Source organism: Podarcis pityusensis, assembly GCF_964106645.2.
Source record: "Podarcis pityusensis genome assembly, chromosome: 5".
NCBI lineage: Eukaryota > Metazoa > Chordata > Lepidosauria > Squamata > Lacertidae > Podarcis > Podarcis pityusensis.
Genome location: NC_138032.1, coordinates 6,492,610 through 6,519,739, shown reverse-complemented (window position 1 = coordinate 6,519,739; position 27,130 = coordinate 6,492,610). Strand labels below are relative to the sequence as shown.

Sequence of the window (27,130 nt, the reverse complement as noted above, 5' to 3'; positions counted from 1 at the left end):
GTAGCTAGAGAAGACAAGAGACAAACAGAACAGGCACCTTTCCATTGCCTCCTCCGCAAGCATTTACTCTTTGACAGACCATAGTTTATTTTATTTGTTTGTTTCTTAAATACAATTCTGAGCTTTTTCAGCGAAAACTCTTCAAAAAATACAAAATTACTCAGCCATCAGATATGAACATATTAACTTTTAAAACATTGGAATTGGTAATATTATCTAGCCCAGACATGTATCATCTTAATTCCTTGCCATATATTTGCATGGTGGTGATGCTCCTGCTGTAACCCACCGTGGGTCTGAAAGCTGACCCAGGACTCTAGCCCAGCCTATGCCAACCTGGTACCCTCCAGATGTTTTGGACTACAATGCCCATCTGCCCCAACCACCGTGGCCAATAGTCAGGGATGGTGGGAGTTCTAGTTCAAAAGCATCTGGTGGGCTACAGGTTCCACATCCCTGCACACACACAGATTGTGGCAAGATCATTTTCTGGCAATGACTTGTGCATCTTCTTGTCTGCCACAGGAGGGCTGGTTACTATGAAGTGTCTCTGCTGCTCTCATCCTAGGCAGAGGCAACATGGCCAGGAGGGAGTAAAAGAAATGGGTTGGAATTCTGGGAGGGAGGGAGGAAGGAAGGAAGGAAGGAAGGAAGGAAGGAAGGAAGGAAGGAAAGGAGGAGGAGGAGGAGGAGGAGAGGAGGAGGAGGAGGAGGGGGAAGGATGATAGCAAGAGAACTGCACATAGTGAGAAACTGCAGAGGTGAGGGAGGATGACGTTCTCGTATTAAGTTGAAATATCCAACTGCGTTTTTTGAACACATCATTACTCTCTCCTCTTTTGAACCAAATGGTAGCTGGGAAAGCAACATGGAAATATTTACACCATATGGTTTGGACATCTACCCATTGTAGTACTGTCTGGATTCCAAGCAGTGAAAGAAGCGCTCATTGACCACTCTGAAGAATTAGACGAGTGACCAGAGACTCCTTTACTTAGGACTCTGATAAAAGGAAAGGGTAAGTAGTGAAGAATAAGAATTTCTACTGGTATTTTCTGAAGATGAAACATTTAAAGGGATGTCCAGAAAAACAGAACAAAGGTTCTCTATTACTGCTGCACACAACGGGAAATGCATTACCTAGGAGCCAACACCTAGGGGCTGTTTACATAGATAAAGCCAACTCCCTTCTTAGCTTTGCTAGGAATAATTGGTGAATCAAAGCATCTATTTTGCTTATAAATGCTTGCTTACAAAAAGCTAAATGTTGACACTGTACAGCAGGGCTTTCAGTAGACTCATGATATGCTCTGGTGTGGTCTGCTGCTCTGGCTGATAAACTGACCCACCAGGTTAGGGTGGCCAGAAGCAAGTTAAGTCCTTTATCCTTCCTGCCATCCATTTGTCTCCCAAATGAGAAGTGAAATTTGATCGTGACGGCCTTCCATGGAAAAATCTAAACTTGTCGACATCACACTGTATCAGATACCAGTTTTCTCTTCAAAAATCAAAACGGTAGAGCTGTCGAGAAATCTCACTTTTTGCTGATACTGTAAAGTGCACATGCGTGTGACGTCATTCTGAGCATCTGCGCATGTGCGAGCGGCAAAACCCTGAAGTAACCTGTTCTGTTACTTCCGGGTCGCCGTGGGAGGCAACCTGAAAAGATTTAACCTGAAGCGACTTTAACCTGAGGTATGATTGTTGTTGTTTCTCACTGATTTTCCATAGGTATTGCATTATCAAATGGTCACACCTGGAGGCAACAGAGACGCTTTGTTGTAGTCACTCTGTGGAAGCTGTGGCGGGAAAAGAAAGGCATGGAGCAGCAAGTAGCAGAGGAGGCCCATCAGCTCGTGGAGGCTTTTGCACGTTCAAAGGGTATGTGATGCTAAGTGATGGTGCTGAGCTGGCATATGGAGATATATTTGTGTCCTACCTCTGTCCATTTTAGAAAGGAATGTGATATGCTTTTCTTGGTTCCTAATGGAGATCCCAGCAGTTTCTCTTGGCCACCATGAAACCCCACTCTCAGTATGAAGTGGACCAGCTGAGCTAACATTAGTATAACTTTATTTTGCAGGACAGCCACTTGACCCTTCCATGCCCATCGCTACCTCAGTCTCCAACATGATAATTGCTGTGTCTTTTGGACACCGGTTTGCTTTTGAAGATGAAAGGTTGCAGAAGCTGATAGAAGCCATAGATTTCTCCATACAATTTGCATGTAGCTTTGGTTATGCTGTGAGTGTTGATTTAAAGCAGAGTCTCGTGCCCAGCGGAAGGATGAGGAGTACGTGCTGCATACTCTATATTGCTTTATTTACAGTTCAAAGCTGGTATATTACAGAAAGACATCTTGCCTCTGCCGGAGCAGAAAAATGCATCCTCTCTCCTCGACAGCTCGGAGAGAATCACACAGTGAAAAACAGGAAACCAGTGTACGTCACATCCAGCCTCCCTTTCCCGTGAGAAACTCCAACAGTACAGACTGTGGAATGTAAACACCTGTCTCGTGACAAGCCCTTTCGCTGCACAGTGAAGGAAAACAGAAACCAACATCCTCCCCCTTTCTGTGAACATCACTGGGCAGCGTGTTCGTACAATATCAGTACAAACCCAACTTCTGCACATAGGTACAGTGTTGATCCCTTGATACAATCTTGGACAATACATCAGCAGGAATTTCATTACCTGGCATATAGGACACCGTTACGAGTCCCTTCTGAATACATTCCCTAGCATGCTGCAACTTTAATTGCAAGTGCTTCGTGCTTTGCTTACAACCTTCAGACTTCAGCAAAGCCAAACATGCTTTGTTGTCCTGGTAAACCTGGATTGGACATTTGACAGGAATTTTCATATCTTTGCACAATTGTATTAACCATTCACAATCCTTAAGTGAATACGATAGTGCATTCAGTTCGGCTTCACAAGTACTTAAACTAACTGTTGTTTGCTTCTTGCATGACCAATCAAACAGACCTTGATTGTACATGTAGCAAACTCCAGACGTACTTTTCCTGTCTGTAGTGTCACTTCCAAAACTTGCATCTGCAAATATCTCAAGACCACCAGACTTCTGATTGTTAAATCTCAGTCTGTAATGCATAGTGCCTTTCAAATACCGCACTATGCGTTTCAGAGCTTTCCAATCCTTGACACTAGGATTGTTGACTTGTCTGCTTAGCAAATTACAGCTAATAGCAATGTCTGGTCTTGAACATCTGGCAATGAAGTTTAGCTTGCCTAGCACACTTCTGTACAGTGTAGTGTCAGAAAATGCTTCTTCAGTGTCATCTACCTGATAACCTGTTGTCATCGGTGTGTCTACAGGGTTAGCATCCATCAGATTTAGTTTGCTTAACACATCAGCAATTTTCCGTGACTGGTGTACTAGAATGTTACCATCTTGATCTCTCTCTATTTCCAGAGATAGGTAGTTGTTTACCTCACCAAGATCTTTCATGTCAAAGTGCTCTTTCAGTTGAGCTAGGGCATTATTGTACATTGCGACATCTTTCCAAAAGAATAATAAATCATCAACATAAAACAAACAGTACAGTTTCTTTTGCCCCTCCTCTTTGACAAATACACATGGATCAGCTTTCCCTTGCTGAAAACCTAGAGAAAACAATACTTCAGTGAGTTTTGTGTGCCAACACCGTGCACTTTGTTTGAGACCATAAAGGGATTTCTTCAGAGCACAAACAAATCCCTGTTTTACCTGTACGCCATCAGGTGGAAGCATATAAAGTGATTCATCCAGAGATCCGTACAGAAAAGCTGTATTAATATCATGGTGACTAATGTGTAGATTTTCCTCTGCAGCTAGCTTGAGCATAAGCCTAATGCTTTCATATCTCACTGTGGGTGAGTAGGTCTCGTGATAGTCTTCACCTGGTACCTGTGCAAAACCTCTGGCTACCAATCTGGCTTTGTGTCTGACTATCTTGCCATTTTGATCTGTCTTCGCTTTGAAGACCCATTTGCTTCCAAGCAGTTTCATTCCTGGAACTACTGGAACTAGCTCCCATGTTTTGTTCCTTTCTAAGGAATCAAGCTCAGCCTTCATGGCATTTAACCATGGCTCAGCTTCCTTTGAATCCAAACCCTGGATTTCTTGGAAACTTGAAGGTTCAAATACCTTCTTGGAGCTTTTAACAGCTGTTACTGCTATCGTAGCAAACTCATCAGCAAATCTCTTTGGAGGTCTGCCTTTTGTGGCTCTCTGTGACCTACGAATTAGCCTTAAGTCTTCAACACTCTCCTCTTCCTTCTTAGGAGAAAAACGACCTACTGTGAACAATGGTTCCTCCAATTCTTGATCAGAGCTTTCAGAGGGTCGCATAGAGGCTTTCGCACTCTTGAAATCCTCTGAATCACCCGATTCAGTTTCAGATTCAGACTCAGAACCTTCATCAGTGGGTTGTTGTGGTTGCTTTTGACTATCCTCAGTCTCATCACCGTCATCAGGATAACATTGGAAAATTCCCACATTCTCCCCCCACTTTGCATTGTACTCAACACTTCTCGTGAGCTTAATTGTCTTAGAGTCAGTCATCATTATTCTGTAAGACCCTTTCTGATAACCTAGAAAGATACCATGCAATCCACGCTTGTCTAACTTGGAATTTTGTGGTGAGTGAACCCACATGTCAGAACCAAATATTTTCATGTGTTTGATGTATGGCTTCTTGCCAAACATCTTCTCATAGGGGGTACAACCAATCGCTGAAGATAACCTGCGATTGTAACTGTAAACAAAACACGAGAGAGATTCGGCCCAATAACTCTCTGGAAGATTGGCATCATGCAGCAAGGTTTTTAACCCTTGAAGCAATGTCTGATTTGCCCGTTCCGCAAGTCCATTCTGCCATGGCGAGCGAGGACTAGACAAATCGTGTTGAATTCCTTTCTCAGTCAGAAAAGCTTCAAACTGCTGAGAAGTGAATTCTCCCCCGCGATCACTGAAAAGAGTCTTTATCTTCTTACCATGCACATTTTCCAACCAAGCACAGAATTCCTTGAACCTAGGAAAAGCCTCTGATTTGTGCTTGAGATTGTACACAAAAATATATCTAGAAAATGCATCAATGAGAACCATGAAGTACCTATTTCCACCCAAAGAGGGCGCTAGTGGTCCAACTAAATCAGCATGAACAACCTGGTATGGTTCTGTAGCTTGCCTACTAGACACCTTACCTTTCGCAGCCATTTTCACCTTGTTTGCTGCGCATGCTTTGCACTTCATGTGGTACCTGCAGGGTTTAATAGTCATACCTTCAACTAAGGCAGGCATTTTAGATACTGCCTCAAAATGCAAATGACCAAATTTTCGGTGAAAATCATGAATACATTCTGCATGCAAACTTTTGTTAGAACCTGCAATGCAACAAGTGTCATCCTTTTCAACATCATCATAATACAAAACAAACAAACGATCAACATATTCAGCATGCAATACATAATCATTTTTCTTTGTGATGATGCACTTCCTGTTCTTGAAGGAAACGTCAATGTTCCGCTCATTCAGCTGTCCAACGCTGAGCAGATTATGTTTGGCGTCTGGCACGTAAAGCACATTCTGTATCGATAAGTCCAAACTGTGAAGAACAACAGTTCCGTAGCCTTTACTGGGAATAGTGTGGTCATCCGCCTGGTGAATCGCACCTTCCTGCGGTGTAAAAGACACAAACAGTCTCTTATCGTTGCACATGTGGTGGGTCGCCGCTGAATCAACAACGAAGAAAGATCTAGACGTCTTCTGGACCTCTGCAACCTTTGGAGTGAAGCGTGAAACCATAGCCTTGTGCTGCGTTGTCTTAGACACCGGACCTTTGCCTTTGCCTTTGCCTCGGCCTTTTCCGCGCGATGAGCTTTCGCTGCGCTGCTCTGTCTTGGCCCTGGGATATCTGCATTCCCTCTTCATATGGCCTAGACGTCCACACGAGTAGCATTTCACTGCCTTCAAAGCTTTGGTGCCATCTGGTGGTTCCACTGCACTATGGGACGACGTCTGTGAAGACTCCCCCTTGCCCATGCAGCTAGCACCCCGGCGATCTGCTTCATTTAAAATCACGGCAGTAACAAAGTCCACTGTCAGCTGAGCAGTTGGTTGCACAGCAATCTGGGTTGCAACAGACTCCCAACCTGAACCCAAAGATTGTAGTATCATGAAAGAATACACAGCCTCTGGAAAGTTGAGTCCTCTCTGTTGCAGCTCATGTCTCAGATTTTGCATCTCCATCAGATGTAAACGCACATCTCCACCTTCAGCAAGAGCCATATTATGCAGCTTGTTAAAGTAAAACATAGTGGATCCAGCTTCTGTCCTTAAGTGAGCCTCTCTCAAAGCGGCCCAAATTTCTCTGGCTGAGGTCTTATCACGCAATAGACAGAGCTCTTCTGGGGATACTATCAATGTAAGAGTTCCCCTTGCTTTGGAATCCTTAGCTTCCCATGCATCTGTAACTGGAACTGGGGGGGTTTCTGTAATCACCTCAAACAAACCCTCTTTCCGCAGAATTGCCTCTGCATACAGAACCCAGTCCGCGTAATTTTTCTTGCTGAGCTTAGGAATCCCACAAGCATCCTGAAGGGCCATCATGACTCTGGCATTAGCCTTCAGCGTCATATATGCTGCTTTAAATCTTGCTGCGTCACTGCTGCAGCTGCCTTATTCCAAAAGCGCACTTAAAAGTTACTTTCGATTTCCCCAGCATAGTAACTTGTGCCTGGGAGCCTTTTGCCTATTCCCGGCAAAACGGCTTTGAAAGTTCAAGGTCCAGCCATAAAGCCATTAACTATAAGCTGGCAGGCTGCCCGGAGCAGTAGCACATACCTCATCAATCACTTTTACGCGCAGAGCAGATTCCGATCCGACCTGTCCCTCTGCATTCCAATCCTTTGCCGGCACTCCGATTCGACTTCTGGGCCCATAACCACGTGTTGATTTAAAGCAGAGTCTCGTGCCCAGCGGAAGGATGAGGAGTACGTGCTGCATACTCTATATTGCTTTATTTACAGTTCAAAGCTGGTATATTACAGAAAGACATCTTGCCTCTGCCGGAGCAGAAAAATGCATCCTCTCTCCTCGACAGCTCGGAGAGAATCACACAGTGAAAAACAGGAAACCAGTGTACGTCACATCCAGCCTCCCTTTCCCGTGAGAAACTCCAACAGTACAGACTGTGGAATGTAAACACCTGTCTCGTGACAAGCCCTTTCGCTGCACAGTGAAGGAAAACAGAAACCAACAGTGAGTAGTCATTTCCATTCCTGCCAAAGGGCTTTAATACCTCCCAAGGGCTTTAATACCACAAATCAGTATTCTGATAGAGGGTTGGAGAAGTGAGATCAGGTTTAAATTGATCTGAGATAAGGGCTACTTACTATCTCACAGCCTGATCCATTGCTCAAGATTATCATTGAGATAAAAAACACGCACACCCCCCCCCCATAAAACAGCAACAAAAGAAGACTTTGTCCACCACAGGAGACTCTTTGGAGGGAAGATGGGACAAAAATGGAACAATGACCTTCAGAATAGGTCATCGAGAGCCCACCAAAGGGGACAGAGGTGAACAAAATAATCTTATCAACAAGGGAATTACATCGTTTTGTTGCCATCATGGAAAACTAAATGTGTCTACTCTGTACCCACCTAGCAGTGGCAATCATGATGACATCCATGGTGAGGCCCCTGCAGCCACCACTTGGCTGGAATTTTTTTTTAATGAAAGAGAGACCAGCAACTCAAGCACTATTGCTATTGCTGAGGAAAGCAGCCCCCTTCTGGATGATCAACTAAACCCTTTCCTCAAATTTAAGTTCAGTTCTCCACATTTCTACATCCATTCCTAATCTGTAAAAAAAAAGTACTCATGAAACATACTTGAATTTCCCCCCATACCTATTCTCCACCCACCCCCACCTACCACAAAAGGGCACTAACTTGTTCCAGGAGAGGTCCTGAGATTGTGCCCAGTTTTGAAATTATGCCGGGGAGCTGGAAAAATATTTTGAGCCATAGTTTTCTTTCACATTTTCAGCTAGGGATAATTCACAGAATCCAATCATTGTGGGATTCCAGAGAAGCTATAGACACCTTCCTTCTTCTTAGTGAGACTCAAACTAATATGCTAGCCCTGAAGAATAATGCAGATCATGTTTTATGAGTGCAATTCCAAAGCACAAACGGTGTGACCAAGCTTCCTCATGGTAATGGCAGCATTTCTGCTATCTTTCCTTTAGCTTTATGAAATGCTCCCGTGGCTCATGAAACATCTCCCAGGGCCCCACAAGAAGTCTTTCTCCTGCATAGAGATGGTGCGTTCATTTGCAAAGGAGGAGATAGAGAAGCATAAGGAGAATCAGTCTCTGTATGAGCCACAGGATCTCATTGATTTCTATCTATTTCAGATGGAGAAAGTAAGTATCTGCTTGAAACCGAATGCTGCTCATCCAAGGAATCATTATATTCCATGTTATGAGTGAACAGAGAAAGGAGCTGAGGGAAGTCTGGGGGGGCGGGGGTGGGAGGGCTGGTTTTCTTTTCGGGGAGGGGAAAATAGGGGGGGAATGAGGATGATATGTTTTTGATTAATTGTTATGTTGAAATCTTTAATAAAAAATAAAAAAAATAAATATAAGTGAATACTAATCTCTTGCCAGGACACCAAAATCTCTCTCTGCCCCCCCCCATTACCTCATAGTCATTTTAATTGCTAAAGTGAGTTGACATCCTTCCATAGGCATCTACTAAAATAGCTAGGAAAGGATAGATATTTTCATGTACAAATGTGAATGCAAATGAGTATCTGCTTCAAAACTGTAGGCAGCGCATTCAAGGAATCATTATATTCCCTGTTATATGTGAATACTAATCCCTTGCCTGGAAACCAGTACAGTGGTACCTTGGTTCTCAAACTTAATCCGTTCCAGAAGTCTGTTCCAAAATCAAAGTGTTCCAAAACTGAGGCATGCTTTCCCATAGAAAGTAATGGAAAATGAATTATTCCATTCCAGACTTTTATAAACAAACCCTAAAACAGCAATTTAACGTGAATCTTTATATCTAATGAGGCCATTGGTCCATAAAATGAAAGCTGTAATCACTGTACTGTACTATAAAATAAATAAAACAGTATTGTGGCTGGATAAAAATTAAAATTAAAATTCTTTCTTACCTGCGCTGATGATAGTCATTGTTTGGATGGTGGGTTTTTATCCATTTCCGTAGTCACACAATCAATCAATCAATCAATCAATCATAAAATGAAGAACAAGCTACAGTCACAAAAATGAAAAAGCCACACAAACAAAAACGCAAAAAATAACAAAAACAAAAGCACCAAATATAAGCTCCAAATATCACCTCATGACACTTCAATCGGAAATGGAAGGCTTTGATTACAATGGGGAGGGGGCAGAAATTAGCAGCGCAACAGTGAAAATGGAAGCTCAGGAGCACATTCAGATTCCGAAGCAAAGTTCTTAAACCGAAACATTGACTTCCAGGTTTGCAGCATTCAAGTTCCAAGTTGTTCGGGAACTAAGCTGTTCGAAAACCGAGGTACCAGTGTATCTTTTTTTCTGAATCTCAGTTGAAAATGGCATTGAGTTCCCTCCAAATATTTCTCATAGTCAATTTAGTTGCTCAAGTGGGTTGACATCCATCCATAAGCAAATATAGAAATGTCTAGGAAATGTGAGTGGAAAGGAGTGGAAACTTAAGTGTATTATGGGGTCTTGTTTTGGAGCATTTTTTGGATTGATGTTTATCTGACATTCAAATGTGGACTGAGAAAACAGAAAATCCAAAACAAAATATTCTTAAACTAAACTGAGGATGCCTCCATGAAGTTTTAAATTTATTTTTCTGTCAAACGAGTGTGTTGGTAATAGTAGCCTGTTGGTTTTTGGTGAGTTTACCAGAAGTCTGGTAGGGACTTCTGACAGGAGCTTTACAAGATTGTTTTTGATAGCGAAGCCTACCTCATATATTTGACATTCTTGTTCAGATAGACCTTTCCAGAAGAATGTGTAGCCTCCTTTTTCTTCCTTCAGTTGTCCCTTGCCTGCTCTTTGAGTCTCTTGAAGCACTGCAATATTGATGTTAAAACATCACATCTCTCTTGCAATGATGGCAGTTCTGCGTTCAGGATGCTCATTATCTGTGTTATATCTGTCCATATATTCCATGTTCCAAAGTTCAATTGTCTTTTACCACCGCTGGGTGGTGACCCCACTGGGCGTGGTAATCCAGTCAGGGAAAAAGAGAGGCAGACTATGTTTAGGGCACCTTTTCTAGCCTCTCCCCCATTTTGGAGTGAGCAGAGTAGATCCTAAAAAGGGCTGCTCAGTCATGGATACAGCTGCCGAGCTGCTCAACTGCCTTGTTCCTTGAGTCAGAATGACTGAATCTGTATCCACCGCCCATGTGCTGTTTCATGACTAAGGGCTTCCAGATTTCACAATCCTGCCCCTGTTACCATACGCTGATCATCATGGAACTTTTGGTGTTTGGGTTTGGGATGAGTTTTTTGGAAGATGCCTGTACGTGAATTTGTTTTATATCTGTTGATCAGTGCACACTGACCAATGAACAGTCTTCGCAGTAAGGCTCTGTTCTGATGGCATGAGTTGTCATGACAACCGGTAAATTCTTATCTGCTGCAGCTTTCATCCACCTTTACAGACGTTGTAACATACCACTTGTTATCACCCACCTGTTCTGCCGTTGATGACTTCTTGGGTCATTCTTTGTCTAGCTCCTCCCCTTTGACCTTACCGCCTTGGGTGACCCTGCTGGGAGTACGAGATTCCCAATGGCTTCACTCACAAGGGTCATAGGAATGTGCAAGCCCACTCACCACGAAAAGGTGATGATCCAGCGAGTGAGGGCAGCAACATTAAGGGGGGGGCGGCGGCAGCAGCTTCCCATTTCACCTTAGGCACTATAAGAGTACACCCCACCTCTCATGAAGCACGTGTGGCCACCCTGGTATGGTAATAAGTGGGGGAAGGAAGATAAAGTGCTGAAGGACAGAATGTAATGCATGTAAATGACATGTCACTTTCCCCATTTTCAACACCAGAGCAGGAATGACCCAGAGTCCACCTATGATGAAGAAAACTTGACCCAGTGCATTTTTGACCTCTTTGTAGGAGGGTCGGACACAACTACGTGTTCTCTGAAATGGGCACTTCTCCTCCTGGCAAGTCATCCAGATATCCAAGGTGAGAGAGGAGAGCCAGGGCTTCTCTTGACCACTAGGGTGGAGCATAGTTCTTTAAAGGTTTCATAAGGAAGCCTACAATAGTGGGGTTGGAAGGGAGCCTAAGGGTCTTCTAATACAACCCCCTGCAATGCAGGAATCAACACATTCCCCCCTCCAGTTTGATTCCATTCCACAGCCTGTTTTGTTTTGCAAATCAGCTAGCAGTTTCTTTATGCAGCAAATGTACAAGAATGCCCCTGCTGTGAGATAAGTGACTGAGCCTCATTCCTGCCTCTCCGTGCTCCATTACATGAGGGATGCAGGTGGCACTGTGGTCTAAAGCACTGAGCCTCTAGGGATTGCTGATTAGAAGGTTGGCAGTTTGAATCCATAAGACAGGTGAGCTCCTGTTGCTCTGTCCCAGCTTCTGCCAACGTAGCAGTTTGAAAGCATGCCAGTGTAAGTAAACAGGTAGTGCTGCGGTGGGAAGGTAATCAGTATTTCTGTGTGCTCTGGCACTCATCATGGTGTCCAGTTGTGCCAGAAATGGTTTAGTCATGCTGGCCACATGACCCGGAATGCTGTCTGTGGATAAACACCACCCTTCTAGGCCTGAAAGCGAGATGAGCGAAGCACCCCATAGTCTCCTTTGATTGGACTTAACCGTCTAGGGGTCCTTTACCTTTACCTTTATATGAGTGATGCTAGCCAAAAATCAGATGAGGAAATGAGTATTAGTGAAACTAAGTAGGAAATATTGAGGGCTGGGGGTGGAGAATGAATATATGACAGCCTTTGATCCCAGCCCTTCAGCAAATCCAGCCAGCTCTGGTAACCAGAAACAACTGTGATCAGCTTCACTTTCAGCCTTTTCACACCTGGGATCTAGAGTGGGGAAGAATCATGTACACAGACGAGCTCTTTGGAGGACCAGGTGACCTAAAAATGCAAGAAACTGGGACTCATTCACAGAGATTTATGGAATATGTTCAAGGGAATTAAATGTCCATCTGAAATAAAATGCAGTATTCACAATAAAACTTCTGTTTCCATCATTCTCTTCAGATAAAATGCACAAGGAAATAGAAGATGTCATAGGTTCTGCTCACTCAATCTGCTATCAAGACAAGAAGAAACTGCCCTACACTAATGCTGTGATTCATGAACTACAGCGCTTTAAATTTGCCAGTTTTTTGGGGTTCCCTAGGCAATGTACAAAGGATTTCAAGCTGCGTGGTTTTCTCATTCCCAAGGTATAACAGTGTGATATAGCTGCACTCCTGTAGCCCAAGAGCAAAGAGCAGCAGAAGGTTTCATATTGAGAGATGCAGCCAGCCATACAGGAACTTCCTGTCTAGTCAAAAATATGAAGGGCAAGAGCAGGAGCTCCATCTGCAGACATGTTTCACCATCGGCAAGTGCCATTCCATGGGGCAATTGTGGCAGGGGAGGAGCCTGAAGTATCCAGAGGTCTCAGCCTGCTTCTGAGCTTTCATTTTAAAAGAGGTGGGGGAAAGACCCCTTGTGTTCCTGCCTGTACAGAAAGTTTTTACAGTGATGAATACAAAGCCACCCACCAAAACAACAACAACAACAACAACAACAACAACAACAACAACAACAACAATTCAGATCAGTCTCTGCAATGATTAGTCTTGGGATAGTGTGGGACAATAAAAAAAAAGTATTGATGTGAATGCATTCCAAGTCACTTGTTTCTTATTTGCAGGGGACTATTATTGTTCCCGATCTGCGCTCTGTTCTTCTTGATCCAACACGATGGGAGACACCTGCAAATTTCAACCCAAATCATTTTTTGGACAGGGATGGACAATTCGTGAACAGAGAAGAATATCTCCCTTTTGGTGCAGGTAAACACAGAAGACCAAGCTACGTTGTGATCTGTAGATGTGCTTACTGGTCTGCTTCCAGGAAATGACATCAGCAGCAGCACAGGAGGGAGTGGGCACTGCTGGTCAGCAGAATGGGGCAAGGCACTGGCAAGTTAAGGGGATCTCTAGGTTGGTGGCTTGGGACCCACACATGCACATACACCTATGTGGTCTCCATCTGCACCTCCCTACATTTGCCACCCCTGCCCTGTCCCTGAGAGAGGCAGCACTGCCAGCACCAGGATACTGCTGTTCCCTGTCACACATCACCACTGCAAGCCACCCAACTTCTCTTCAGGCAGCAATGCTAGTTCCTACCAAGGTGAAGTAAACCTGGCAGGAGAGTTTGCTCCATGGTCTTAACCACTTTCTGCATTGCTGATTTGGGCAGTTGACCAAAGTTTTCCTTTCATTTTTTTAAATCAAGTTTTATTAAAAAGCTTTATACGTAAGACACAATAAAAATCATACTAATCTAAAAGGGAAAATAGAAAAAAGATTAGGAAAGAAAAAATAGAAAAGAATAAAGGAAATTACAGAGTCCTCTATCAAAATTAAATCTTCACCCTTATTCTGCACACAGAAAAGTGAGCCCTCCCAGTTCTCACTGGGAGCTAGACCCTCTTACACTGGCTTCTAGCCCTGGAAGATGCTCTCTGCCCTGCCCCTCCCACAGGACCCTTCATCTTCAATTCATCCTCTTCCTGAATGTATCTTCCTTGATATGAGATAGGGAACTTCAAATTACAGAATAAAATATAAGTATAACAAGAAGAAAGGAAGGTTAGCACTGACGAGGCTAGAAAACTGACAGCAGCCTTGATGTTTTCCCTATCCTAACTATGTCTATTTTGCCAAAGTGTTATGCAGAATGCTTATAGCTACAAAGCAATGAACATGGGAAAGTAAATTATTGCTCACTTGCTGCCTTCTTCTTGTCTCCTCCTCAGGGGCTCGCATTTGTTTGGGAATGCAGCTGGCAAAGATCGAAATATTCATCTTCCTGACCAGCCTGCTGAGGGCATTCAGTTTTCAGCTGCCAGAAGGAGTCAAAGAGCTCAATCAAGAGGCTATAATAGGGATTATAGCACATCCCCATCCGTATAAACTCTGTGCAGTTCCCCGCTGCAACACATTAAAAATTAGGAAAATATTAGGGGCTGCACCCCTGCTTCCTGCACTCGGTGACCCCTTGGCCACTCCTGATAGCATTTCCCCTTCCCTTCCCATCTCATCCCATGCAACTACTGAGGTCTCTTTTCACCTTCGCAGCCCCATTTCTGAAGCCACTTCTCTCTTATTTTCTGCAGCTCTGCTTTGCATCCATTTTCCCCTTCACCCCATCTCCTCCTTTTCTTCAGGCCCTTTCATGCCCCTGCTTTCATCTTCATCCCTCTCCCAATGCCTCCTTACTCCCTCCTTTTTGACAACTTCCTTTGCATCCCCATTCTTACTCTTGCTCCCTTTTCTCCTCCCCCTCCCCTTCCTTTTCTCAAATCTCCCTTACACACACATTCCCACACCTCCTCCTCTCTCCCTCTTCTGCAGCCCCCTTCTAACACCCCCCATGCTATGTTATTGTATCTTTAAGATGAGTAGACTCCTAAGAGCAAGGCTATCAGCTTCTCCAGTTGAAGAATGTTAAGTTTCTTTGATGGATACTGTACATGTGTGCTTGTTAATAAAATATCTCTTCTAAATCACTACATTGAACCCGGAACCCGGAACGCGGACCACGCAAGGTATCAGGAGTGAAATAGGTTGTGTGGAGGCACTATGCAATATTTGAAGGCTTCACATCCTTTATCACAGTTAAAGAATGGAAGGGGGAGAAGTTTGAAACAGACGTTCCCCTGACTTCCACTAGCCTTTCCTTCAATGGCAGAAGTTTGAGTAAAATGGAGATGGTGGAAAACTGAGATAACTGTGGCTTTAGGAATAAGGGAGGGATGGAGGAACACTGAGCAATTGGTGTGTTTGTATGTGTATGTGTGTTTGTATATATAACATTTTAACAAGGAGAAACAGCAGAGATAGGTACGGAAGCAACCACTCCAAAGCTAAGAAAACAGAAGAATGAAATGGAAAGTGGAATTAAAGAGGACAAAGAGACTTTGGAGAACAAGTCTCCAAACGAAGGGGAAACAGTTACCTTACGAGAGATGGTGCCCCCGGGTTTCTCTGTCCTCCACCAGTCGCGGACTGTGGGCTGGGGTGTGTGGCATTATTAATCCGGGAAGGTTGTTCTTTCAGGGCTCTACCATTGCCATTGATCCCCGGCATTGAATGTGTTGGCTTAGTGTGGGGCTCCGAGGAGAACTTGGCTGTCTGGCTGGTGTACCGGCCACCTAGCGCGCCAGCAGCCAACCTGTCAGGCCTACTGGAGGCAGTGGCCGGCTGGGCCATGGAGTTCCCTAACCTATTGGTATTGGGGGACTTCAACATCCATGCTGATGCCACTCCCTCCTCATAGGCTCTGGACCTGGTGTCTTCCATGGCGACACTAGGGCTCTCCCAGTTTGTTTCGGGCCCACACATCAAGCAGGCCACACGCCAGATTTGATCTTTGGCGTAGGTATAGATGTGATCATGTCTCCTTCGATGAAGGTGCCATGGTCTGATCACTACGCTCTGAAAGCCAGGATTGACTTTCCACCCCCACCCTGCTTAGGTGGCGAGCTGATCTGGGCTCGCCCGCAGAGGCTGATGGACCCTGATAGATTCCGCCAAGCCTTGTGGGACCTTGCTCCCCCTGGCGACTCATTGACTGAGCTTGTTGAGGGCTGGAATATCCAGCTCCTGGCAGCCATTGATGAGATCGCACCTAAGCGCCCTCTGCGACCCCGTCTAAACCGGGCTCCCTGGTTTACCGAGGAGCTCCGGAAAATGAATTGGGACCTCAGGCGGCTAGAGCGAGTATGGCAGGGTGCCCGCAACGGAGCCTCAAGAACATCTTATAGGGTTTTTATGAAAACCTACAAGATGGCAGTGAAAGCCGCTAAGAAGTCTTGGCCTCCATTGCATCTGCTAGCTCTCGCCTGGCACAATTATTTAGTATAATTAGGTCTTTAACATCCCTCGAGGGACAGCCAAATTTAAATAACAATTTGACACACAGTTGTGAGGCATTTGCAAGCTTTTTTGCGGAGAAGGTCCTGTTGCTCCGCCGTGACCCCCCTGCCAATTTGGATACAATAACGGAACTGGAGCCTCCTTGACTGTTCTCGGGTCCAGTATTGGACCACTTTGACCGGATATCCCCAACCGATGTGGACAAACTACTCCGAGCTGGAAAGCCCACCACTTGTCCTCTTGACCCATGCCAGTCCTGGCAGATTAGAGCATGTCCAGACGAGGTGAGGGGCCCCCCTAGGGGATATCATCAGTTTGTCCCTTGGCACCGGGACATTTCCAGGGGAACTGAAGGAGGCAGTGGTGCGCCCGCTCTTAAAGAAAACATCATTAGATCCTTTAGATCTATCCAATTACCACCTGGTTTTGAATCTTCCGTTCCTGGGTAAGGTGATTGAGAGAGCGGTTGCTGAACAGCTTGATGGGTTTCTGGATGAAACATCAGCTCTGGATCCATTCCAATCCGGCTTCCGTGCTCATCATGGGACCGAGGCAGCTCTGGTCGCCCTAACAGATGGTCTCCACAGAAAAACTTACTGACAGTAAGAGCTTTTTGACAGTGGAATGGTCTCCCTTGGGAGATTGTGGATTCTCCTCCTTGGAGGTATTTAAGCAGAAGTTGGATGGCCATGTGTCGTGGATGTCTTTAGCTGAGATTCCAGCATTGGAGGGAGTTGGACTAGATGGCCCTCAGGGTCCCTGGGCTGAATGAAACTTGCTGCTTGCAGTTTGCAAAGCACATTTGCAAAGCAACTTCCTCCTGAACATGGTGATATTTTCATTGGTGATATTTTCCAATTCAAAATTCTGAATATGTGGCTTGTTTCCACTTTACACCTCTGAATTTTCACTTACAACACCTTGACTCTTGATAAGCCTTTCATTAGTAAGCCAAACGTTCCCTGCTCTTGAAGACAGGGAAGTCAAAAAACTGCATGCCAAAGCACACTAAGTGGTGTCTCAGTGCTTTTCGCAAGGAGAGCAGTAACTGCTGCTCTTTTAATCCTTTAGTCACAGGAGTCAGTCTTTCAAGAGGTAGGTTGTTGGCCTCCTCTAGCTATTCAGTTTCTGGGTCAGTACTCCGGAACTCTGGCAGCCTGTCGTTTCCCCTTCTGTTTGCACTTACCATTCTCATCTTGGGAAAAGTTATGGAGGGAAGATTTAAAATTCACAGCATGCTGTACATGGAAAACTTTGTGAGAATGATGTATCGTGGTATCTAACACCTACTAAATTAGCAAAAATGTATAGAACTGCTACAAATATTTGTTGGATATGTAAAGATGAAGAAGGCACCCTCCACCATACATGGTGACCTGCAAGATAACAAAAGCATTTTGGGAAATGATATGTAATGAGTTAAAAAAAATATTTAAAATAACCTTTGTGGAAAAACCCAGAAGCGTTTTTACTAGGAATCTAAGGTGCAGAAATACCAAAGCAGCAGAAACGACTATGTATGCGACGACAGCAGCACCGATACTTTTGGTTCTGAGAAGGAAAAAAGATAAAGTCCTTACCAGAGAAGAATGGTTGATAAAAATGATGGACTACGCCAAAATGGCAAAAATGACCCAAAAGATTAGAAACCAAGAAGAATAACTTTAATAAGGAATGGGGAAAATTTGTAAGTTCCCTTGGAGAACACTGTACACAATTAAAAACATTGGCAGCATTGTAACAACACTTGTAATGTAACAAGAACTATGGTAAAAATGGAATTTTAGGAAAAAATGGAGAACATTATATGATGCAGTTGAATGGAATCCATGGAATCTCAGCTCAGGGAAGTCCAAGGATTCAGAGAATCGTTTATGTTTATGATTATGACTTTTATTTGAATGTGAATGTTAATTGTAAAATTGAACAATAATTTAAAAAATACAATGTGTTTAACTGAATCGCTTCAGTTGATTGATCCAGCCCTGCTCTGGAGGGTAGGACTCAAATCAATGGCTTCATGTTACAAAAAAGAAAATTCAGAAATAAACATATGGAAAAACTTGCTGACAGTAAGAGCTTTTTGACAGTGGAATGGTCTCCCTTGGGAGATTGTGGACTCTCCTCCTTGGAGGTATTTAAGCAGAAGTTGGATGGCCATGTGTCATGGATGTCTTTAGCTGAGATTCCAGCATTGGAGGGAGTTGGACTAGATGGCCCTCAGGGTCCCTTCCAACTCTACAATTCACTGGGACCCGGGGGAATGCCATGACCTAGAACCAAATGTAGACACCCACTGGGGTAAGCACAGCATGTAGGCAATTCGGATCATACATTGCTTTCAGAGAGTGATTACAGTTCTAATATTTCTGCTCTAAGTCGGTTTCTAAGAAGCACTGTCCTTGTCCTTCTCCACTGATGGTACTCTAAAGTGGAGTCAGAAGCACTTTCCACCCACAACCCATCCCAAGAACCAGATTTACAAAGATTAAGAAGACCTGTGCCATTCAAGAAGGCCTGTAGCTGGCCACACTACCAAATCAACATGGCAAATTACAGTAGAATCTGATCTATAAGATACAAGGCCAAAATGGAGGCGGTGCAATAATAATAATCAAAATATCTTTCAAACGCGGATGTCCCGCCCCACAATGAAGTAGTAACCATAGTCGTAATTAGTACAAGCTCTGTTTCTCATTGGAACATAATGAACCATGAGTCAAGCAGATATGTTATGGCCACAAGTCCATATGCCAGGGATCACTGAGGGTTTTGAGGCATGATTGTTGGGTGTAGTGAAGGGTTAACCTTCTGTGTCTCGAGGCTGAGAGGAGGCGCTTACAAGGGAAGTAAGCCAGGACGTGACGAAAGCAGCTTGGAATGCTGTGAGCTGAGTGAAAAGTGAAAGCAGCTTTGCTACGCAGCTGCAAACAGAGGGAGAAGATGCAGCTTGAATCAGATGGAATTTCTTGATTGTAAATATGCTACTTTTGAGCAAATAAAGTGATATTAGGACAGAAGAAACGTGTGGGACTTCTTTTACTGCCCTTTCAACACGGACGCTGTGCAATTCTGCTAATTGCTTTACGACCTGCAGAGGCGTGCAGGGGAAGCGTGCCGGACGCCGAACAATAAAGCAATAAATCTACCTAACAAAGGTTATGGGTGAACGTGAAGCGTGTGAGAAAGGGCTTTGAAGCTTTATTTGCTGATCGTCAGTTTGATCGACTGCCAAGCAAGACTTCAAAGGGCAGATCGGAGGAGGCTGACGGAGTGGGAGCTGAGAGCCATGACGTCCGGAGTGCCCAGTTTGGCTGCTGAGTGAGTACCTTTTGGAAAAGCCAACAGAAGGGAGACAATGGCTCAGCCCCATGAACATGGCTTTGAGCTTAAACTGCCATGTCAGAAACTGACTAGCCAAAATTGGCTGCAGTGGAGTTTTCAAGTGGAGCTTTTGCTAGTTGGGGAGCAGCTTTGGAATGTAATTCACCCCACACAGAATGCAGCTGGGAAAGCAGAGGCTAAGAGGGCTGCAGAGCAAAGTGAAGTTGAGAAGCGTGTGCTTGCTTTTTTGGCAGAAAGTGTGGATGCTCATCTGGTGCCTGTTGTCCTGGGTGCAAGAAGGCCAGAGGCCGCTTGGCTAGCACTCCAAGAAGCTTGTGGAGCTGTAGTGGGACGCAAGGGCCAAAAAGTGGCTGCATCCGAAAGGGAAAGGCAAGATGGCGCCGACCACATTCTTGAGAGCCGATACACAGCTGGGAGGAGCTGGGAGCCCCCACGGGGGGGGCGAAGGGACTGTTGCTGTTGTTGTTGCTAGCAATGCTGCTTGTGCTTTTGCTGAGCCTGGGAGCTGTGTGGATGCTGCAACGTGTCTGTGTGAGGAACCTGGAGAGAGGCCAAGTGTTGGAAGCCCTTTACCCATCAGAGGGGGTGCAGGAAAATGTCCTGGAGACCCCGTGAGCAGTGGGTGGGCAGTGAGCAGTGAAAGCTCAGAGACGCCTCTTTCTCCAAAAGCTGCCAAGAGTTGTTTACAACGTGAGTCGGAGCCTGGGAAGCTGAAAAGAGCTAGAGGCTTCAAGGCTGGCCACCTGCAGCAAGTAGAGATAAGAGCTTCAGAGTTGTGTGGGAACGCCGAGACAAGTCCAGTCTCCATGGCAACTGAGAGAGTTGCATCTACGGAAGCTGTGAAGGTCGTGGGCAAGTCTTCCTGCCGGGGGGAGTCTGTTGCCGTGACAACCAGAGAGGACATCTGCAGAAGCCCCAAGGAGGGGGGTAGAGAGAAGATTGTTGCCCTGGCGACCCAGGAATGTAAACAACAAGACTTTCTCACTGTAATAATAGACTCTGGTGCGATAAATTCGCTAGTGCCATCTAGCAGTCTTTTGAGGAATTGCAGGACAGTAAAAACTGAGAAGTTTGTTACGATTGCAGATGGAAGCAGAAAAAGGCTAACAGAGACAGGACTTTTCTTCTGTCCTTTTCTTAAGCATGAAGTCAAAGCTTATGCAGTGCCCGGTTTAACTATCTGTTTGTTAAGTGTGCATGATCTACTGATCGATGGTTTTCATATTTCTTTTGCAGGTGACAAATGTGAATTCTCCAAGGATGGGAAACACGTGTACACAGCGCAGTCTAAAGATAATTTGTTTGCTGTAAATGTGCCTTTTTCCACAGGAGAGGATGACACCGAAGATGCGAAGGGCCAATGTGTGAATGTAGCGCCTCACCATGGTTGTTCACATATTTGGCACCGACACTTCGCCCATTTGAATTGGAAATATCTCCAGAAAGCACCAGAGCTGACACAAGGGTGCAAATTTAATGTTTGTGACAAATTTTTAGATTGCAATGCATGTAAACAGGTGAAAATTGTGACATGCTCATATCCAAAGTCAGAGAGGCAGACCACACAACCCTTTGAATTAATTCATGCAGATTTGTGTGGACCCATGTCTGTTGAGTCACTGGGAGGTTTGAAGTATTCTCTGCTTTTGATTGATGATTTTTCGAGGTCTGCTTGGACCTTCTCTCTGAAAACGAAAGGGGAGGCGGCTAAAATGATCAGGGATTGGATCACCGCAGTTGAGGTAACTTTTTCCACCAAAGTTCATGGTTTTCAAAGTGACAGAGGTGCTGAATTCACTGGTTCTGCTTTACAGGATTTCTTTAGGGAGAAGGGGATTAGCCACAGACTGACCACTCCTTACTCTCCACAACAGAATGGGCTGGCAGAGAGAAAGAACAGGAGGGTGCAGGAAGCTGTGTCTGCGATCCTGTGGGACGCAGGGCTACCCCAGAAATATTGGTCTGAGGCCTGGCGCTATGTGGTCCATACGGAGAATAGAGTGTACAACTCTAGTGTAGGAAATACACCGTATTTCTTACTGCATGGAAAGAAGCCTAAGGTACACTACCTTCGTGTGTTTGGTTGTGAGGCTTGGGTGCTTATTCCAAAGGCTCTACGCAAGAAAGGTGAGCCAAGATCTAAAAGAATGATCTTTGTAGGGTATGAGCCTGGCTCAAAGGCCTGGCGGTTTGCGTACCCAAGTGGAGACCAGTCTGGGTTGGTTATCAGCAATAGCGCTGAGTTCTGTGAGCAAGCCGGTTGGAAGCGTCTGCACGCTAATCCAGACATGATTCCACAGCAGTTCTATGACTCAGACGTTGAGGAGGAAGAGGAACTTGTTGCTGGGGACCACGGTCCAGAGCGACAGAGGCCAAGGCAGGGACAACTCAGGATCCCTCAGAGGGGGGAACCTAGAACACCTCCTCAGGCAAGTGTCAAGTTTGAGCCAAAGAGTGAGCCTTCTTCACCTGCTGGACCAGCTGTAAGGCCCAAGAGGCGCAGCAGGTTAGAGGGGGAAGACACTGAGGATGATTTAGCTGGACTCAGTGAAGAAGCAGGTTCACCAGGATTCACACTGAGGAGATCAGCGAGGACAAGGAGGCCTCCTGATCGGTACGACGCTTCAGGCGTTTGGGTAGGTGTGGCTAGATGTGAACCTGAATCCTTCGAGGATATTCAGAGTTTACCTGAGGAAGAAGCAGGCAAGTGGCACAGGGCAATGGACAAAGAGATGAAGTCCATGAAAGATCTAGGTGTGTTCTCACTCACAGAGTTGCCACCGGGAAAGCAGGCTGTGAGTTCCAGGTGGGTTTACCGCTTGAAACCCACTGATGCTGGAGAGCCGCAGTATAAAGCCAGGTTAGTTGCTCGAGGATTTACGCAGAGGAAGGGAATACACTTCACGGAGGTGTATTCGCCAACGTCACGAGCGGAGACTCTGAGAACGCTTTTAGCTTGTGCAGCACAGAGAGGCTGGAAGGTAAACCACTTTGATGTGGATGTTGCCTACCTTAACTCAGATCTCCAGGCGGAGCTGTACATGATTCCTCCTCCGGGGTTTGAGAATTTAAGGCAGGATGTTGTGTGGAGATTGCACAAATCCATCTATGGATTACGTCAATCTGCTAGAAACTGGAACATGTGCCTGAATGAAGCCTTAGAAGAGCTAGGTTTCAGGAGAAGTGTTGCTGATAGTTGCTTTTATTTGAGAGGTTCAGGAGCAACACAAGAGTATTTGCTTATTTGGGTTGATGACGTGCTATTCTTCTCAGAAACAGATGAACAGGCAGAGAAGTTTGCCAAAGAGCTAGGTAAACGGTTCAAGCTTAAACAGCTTGGTGCTGTCAAAACCTATCTAGGTGTCAATGTTGAGCGTGCACAGGATGGAAGTTTTTTGCTCAGCCAGAGAGGTAAAATTGAGCAATTGCTTCAGAAAATGAGGATGAGTGATTGTGCAGGAGTGAGAAGTCCTATGGAGACTAGTTTTGTGAAGGACAGCCAGCAAGTAGAACGCGCTGCGTTCGAAAATACTGAAGTGTTTCAGTCAGCCCTAGGGAGTTTGTTGTACTTGTCCTAGTGGAGCACACCTGATATAGCGTTTGCTGTCAATCTGCTCAGCAGGGAAGCATCAAACCCTAGTGTGCAAGCCTGGAATGGCATCAAGAGAGTTCTGAGGTATTTGCAGGAGACCAAAGACTTTTGTCTTAGGTTGCCAGCACAAGGAGAAGTCAAACTGACTTGCTTTGTCGACTCGGATTGGGCTAATTTTGAGGATCGCAAGTCTGTGTCTGGCCTAGTGGTGAAGTTTGGGAACTCAGTAGTTGGATGGAGGTCCAAGAAGCAAAGTCTTATAGCGCTCTCATCCACTGAGGCTGAGTTTAGTGCTCTTTCAGAGATGTGCAGAGAAGTAGAGTTCTATGCTTGTTTGGTGCAGGAACTCTGCGAAGTGGATTGTCTGCCGATACGTGTTTTCGAGGACAATCAACCATGCCTGCGTTTGGCAGAGTCAGGTCAGTTCAAGGCCAGAACGAAACACCTAGACATTCGCTTTCGGAATGTGTGCCAGAGTGTTCAGGAGGGATTAGTTGCGCTGAAGTATTGTCCCTCTGCCAAGAACCTAGCTGATGGGTTCACGAAGCCACTCACCTTCCAAAGACATGGGGAGTTTTGTGAAGGTCTGGGTTTGGGACGACCAAGGGTCGATTCTCCCCTCAGACGCGAGACAAGAGGGGGTGTTGGGTGTAGTGAAGGGTTAACCTTCTGTGTCTCGAGGCTGAGAGGAGGCGCTTACAAGGGAAGTAAGCCAGGACGTGACGAAAGCAGCTTGGAATGCTGTGAGCTGAGTGAAAAGTGAAAGCAGCTTTGTTACGCAGCTGCAAACAGAGGGAGAAGATGCAGCTTGAATCAGATGGAATTTCTTGATTGTAAATATGCTACTTTTGAGCAAATAAAGTGATATTAGGACAGAAGAAACGTGTGGGACTTCTTTTACTGCCCTTTCAACACGGACGCTGTGCAATTCTGCTAATTGCTTTACGACCTGCAGAGGCGTGCAGGGGAAGCGTGCCGGACGCTGGACAATAAAGCAATAAATCTACCTAACAATGATGGCATACACTGGCTGAACACCAAGGAATGGTGGGAAGTATGACCTGGGGAATTTCCAAGGGATGAAGACTGAGAGCCCAGGGATTGGTGATCAGACAGGGACAGTGTGTGGCAGAGAAAAGTCCAGAAGCAGAAGCAGAGGCAGAAGTAGGAGATAGGAGAGGCCAAGAGGCAGAGATGAGTCAGGCTAGTGAAGGAGCCAGGGTGTCCCCCCTCCTGCTGCAACAAGCTCCCCTCTCCCGGTGTCTCCCAGGACCAGAAGAGGGATGAAGAGGGAGGAGCAGAGAAGGGTGCATCAGTGGAGTCTTAGATAGCATGGAAAGGACCTGGGGAAGGAGGAGAGCTAAACAGTTGTGGGAAGGAGGGGATATTCACCCTCCACAACTGCCTCATGGGGGCAAGACCTACTGAAAAGAGTTGCTGTGGCCTGGCACCTGTGAGCAGGCCTTGCTTCTTCTAATATTCTAATTATTCTAATAAGAGTTATCGTCTTCTTTTTGTTGTTGCTTAGTCGTTTAGTCGTATCCAACTCTTCGTGACCCCATGGACCAGAGCACGCCAGGCTGTGCTGGTCCCCGTGGGAGTTTACCGTGGGGCGAGGTCCAGCAGCTGAGTTGAGGGTCGGCAGACAGTCCTCCACGGGCGAAAACGGGGTCCACAGTGAGAAGCCGGGCAAGGACAGGAACTCTGGGGGAACAGGACTGGGTGCTGGCCGAAACAGCTCTTCAACAACGTTACTCCCACAACCTGGGACCGGGCTGACTGGCCTTTATCTTCTCTGAGGCCAGGGGCGATCCCGGCCCCCAGGAGACCCGCCTCTCCTGGCCTTAAGGCGAGCACTCCTCCTGGGAGAAACCAGTTCCCTCCACCTCTCTGCCCTGAGCCTCTGCAGCTCAGGAGAAGCTGGAGGGTTACTGGACCCAGGGGGAGACTCACCTTCCCCTGACAGGGCTGGGAGAGGCGCACCTGTAGGCACTGTGTCCTCAACCACCTCTGGAGCCAGAGTGGATTCACCTGGTGCCTGCTCCTGAGGATCCGGCACAGGTGCAGGCGCTTCAGAATCAAGGCCCTGCCCCAATTCAGCCGGCCCTGGAGGCGGGGACTCCTGTGCAGGCTGGGATTCCTCCGGTACAGCCTCTGAATCGGATTCCCAGGCCATCACACAGGCACTCCTGTCTTCCATTGCCTCCCACAGTTTGGTCAAACTCATGTTCATCTCTTCGAGAACACTGTCCAACCATCTCGTCCTCTGTCGTCCCCTTCTCCTTGCGCCCTCCATCTTTCCCAACATCAGGGTCTTTTCCAAGAAATCTTCTCTTCTCATGAGGTGGCCAAAGTATTGGAGCCTAAGCTTCATGATCTGTCCTTCCAGTGAGCACTCAGGGCTGCTTTCCTTAAGAATGGAGAGGTTTGATCTTCTTGCAGTCCATGGGACTCTCAAGAGTCTCCTCCAGCACCATAATTCAAAAGCATCAATTCTTCGGCGATCAGCCTTCTTGATGGTCCAGCTCTCACTTCCATACATCTCTACTGGGAAAACCGTAGCTTTAACTATACGGAACTTTGTTGGCAAGGTGATGTCTCTGCTTTTTAAGAGGCTGTCTAGGTTTTTCATTGCTTTTCTCCCAAGAAGCAGGCGTCTTTTAATTTCGTGACTGCTGTCACCATCTGCAGTGATCATGGAGCCCAAGAAAGTAAAATCTCTCACTCCCTCCATTTCTTCCCCTTCTATTTGCCAGGAGGTGATGGGCCCAGTGGCCATGATCTTCGTGTTTTTGATGTTGAGCTTCAGACCATATTTTGCGCTCTCCTCTTTCACCCTCATTAAAAGGTTCTTTAATTCCTCCTCACTTTCTGCCATCAAGGTTGTGTCATCTGCCTATCTGAGGTTGTTGATATTTCTTCTGACAATCTTAATTCCGGCTTGGGATTCATCCAGCCCAGCCTTTCGCATGATGAATTCTGCATATAAGTTAAATAAGCAGGGAGACAATATACGTTAATTGGTAATTACATTTATTGTGATGATGGGTTTCAAGAGTAACTCTCACTGGCTTGAAATCAACAGGGGGGCAGAATTTGTAAACTAATGGGAGGCCAGAGCAGGGAAACTGAGGGGAGTAGAAAAGAGGCACGTAGGTGTTTGTGTACAGCATAGTAATAGCTAACTGATATTGCACCATGTACAAGTCTTTAAGTACATATGGGAGGATTATAGAGAGCATAATCCCACTTAAGAGTAGACATGATGAAATTGCCTGACATGACTAATTTAGTTTCATTAATTCCAATGAGTGTACTGTGAGCGTGATCTTACATAAATAAGCCCCAAAGATCCCATATTTTGTTGCAGGACTTGCTGCTTCTGTCACTCGTGTGAATGAATCACAATAGGTTCAGAATCCCCCAAGTGGATCAGGATGTCTATTCCTCATCAGCAGAAGCGTGTAGAAACCTTTTTGAAATTAGGATTTAATCATAGACATACGTTACAGCTCAATTGCCAGGAATTAAAAGAATAATATCAGCACCAATCATTCTGTGTGACTTCAAAGAGCAAGAAGGAATGGCAGGAAGCCTGAGGAGCAAGTGCAGAATGTTAATGAGAGATAAAGCACTGACTCCTTTCCCAGCTGGATTTTCCCGCTGGATATCTTTTTAAATTAAGTGTGGCTAGTCCTCATGCCATCATATGACACATTAGTTTGGGGGTATGAAAACCTGGCTTCAGCACATGTGGAGATTTGGTTGATTATGGCATCTCTAAGAAGCACAAAAGACTGCTTCTCTCGGCAAGGTCTTCCAACATCTTTTGGGCACGGACTCATGTAGCAAAGGACTCCTCCAGAAAACTTTTTGATTACACATTCATCATGATTTGTGCTCATAATAATTTCAAGGTGGTTACATCCAACTCCATTTGCAATACTATTTATGCCTGCAAAGATTTTGAGATGGTCATACAGTTTCATTTCCATTCTATCACA

General features: G+C 45.5%; 1 protein-coding gene and 1 long non-coding RNA gene across 2 annotated transcripts in view; one reads left to right on the top strand and one right to left on the bottom strand.

Annotated features, from left to right (window-relative positions):
• LOC308478525 overlaps positions 1-27,130 on the bottom strand; it is a 164,383-nt gene that overhangs the window by 8,268 nt on the left and 128,985 nt on the right. The gene's annotated exons all lie outside the window — the stretch shown is intronic.
• On the top strand, positions 856-14,820 carry LOC308478384 (cytochrome P450 2J5-like). Its single transcript, XM_081008064.1, has 8 exons — positions 856-1,018; positions 1,732-1,881; positions 2,084-2,244; positions 8,257-8,433; positions 11,103-11,244; positions 12,291-12,478; positions 12,955-13,096; positions 14,068-14,820. The coding sequence occupies exons 2-8, from the start codon at positions 1,821-1,823 to the stop codon at positions 14,760-14,762; spliced, it is 1,566 nt and encodes a 521-aa protein (XP_080864190.1). The 5' UTR covers positions 856-1,018; positions 1,732-1,820; the 3' UTR covers positions 14,763-14,820.

Bases quoted from the DNA above. Each gene is read 5' to 3' on its own strand.
- LOC308478384 (XM_081008064.1), top strand. From the start codon at position 1,821: ATGGAGCAGCAAGTAGCAGAGGAGGCCCATCAGCTCGTGGAGGCTTTT. The intron at 1,882-2,083 runs GTATGTGATGCT...TTTATTTTGCAG, and splicing joins GGCTTTTGCACGTTCAAAGG to GACAGCCACTTGACCCTTCC. The intron at 11,245-12,290 runs GTGAGAGAGGAG...CATTCTCTTCAG, and splicing joins AAGTCATCCAGATATCCAAG to ATAAAATGCACAAGGAAATA.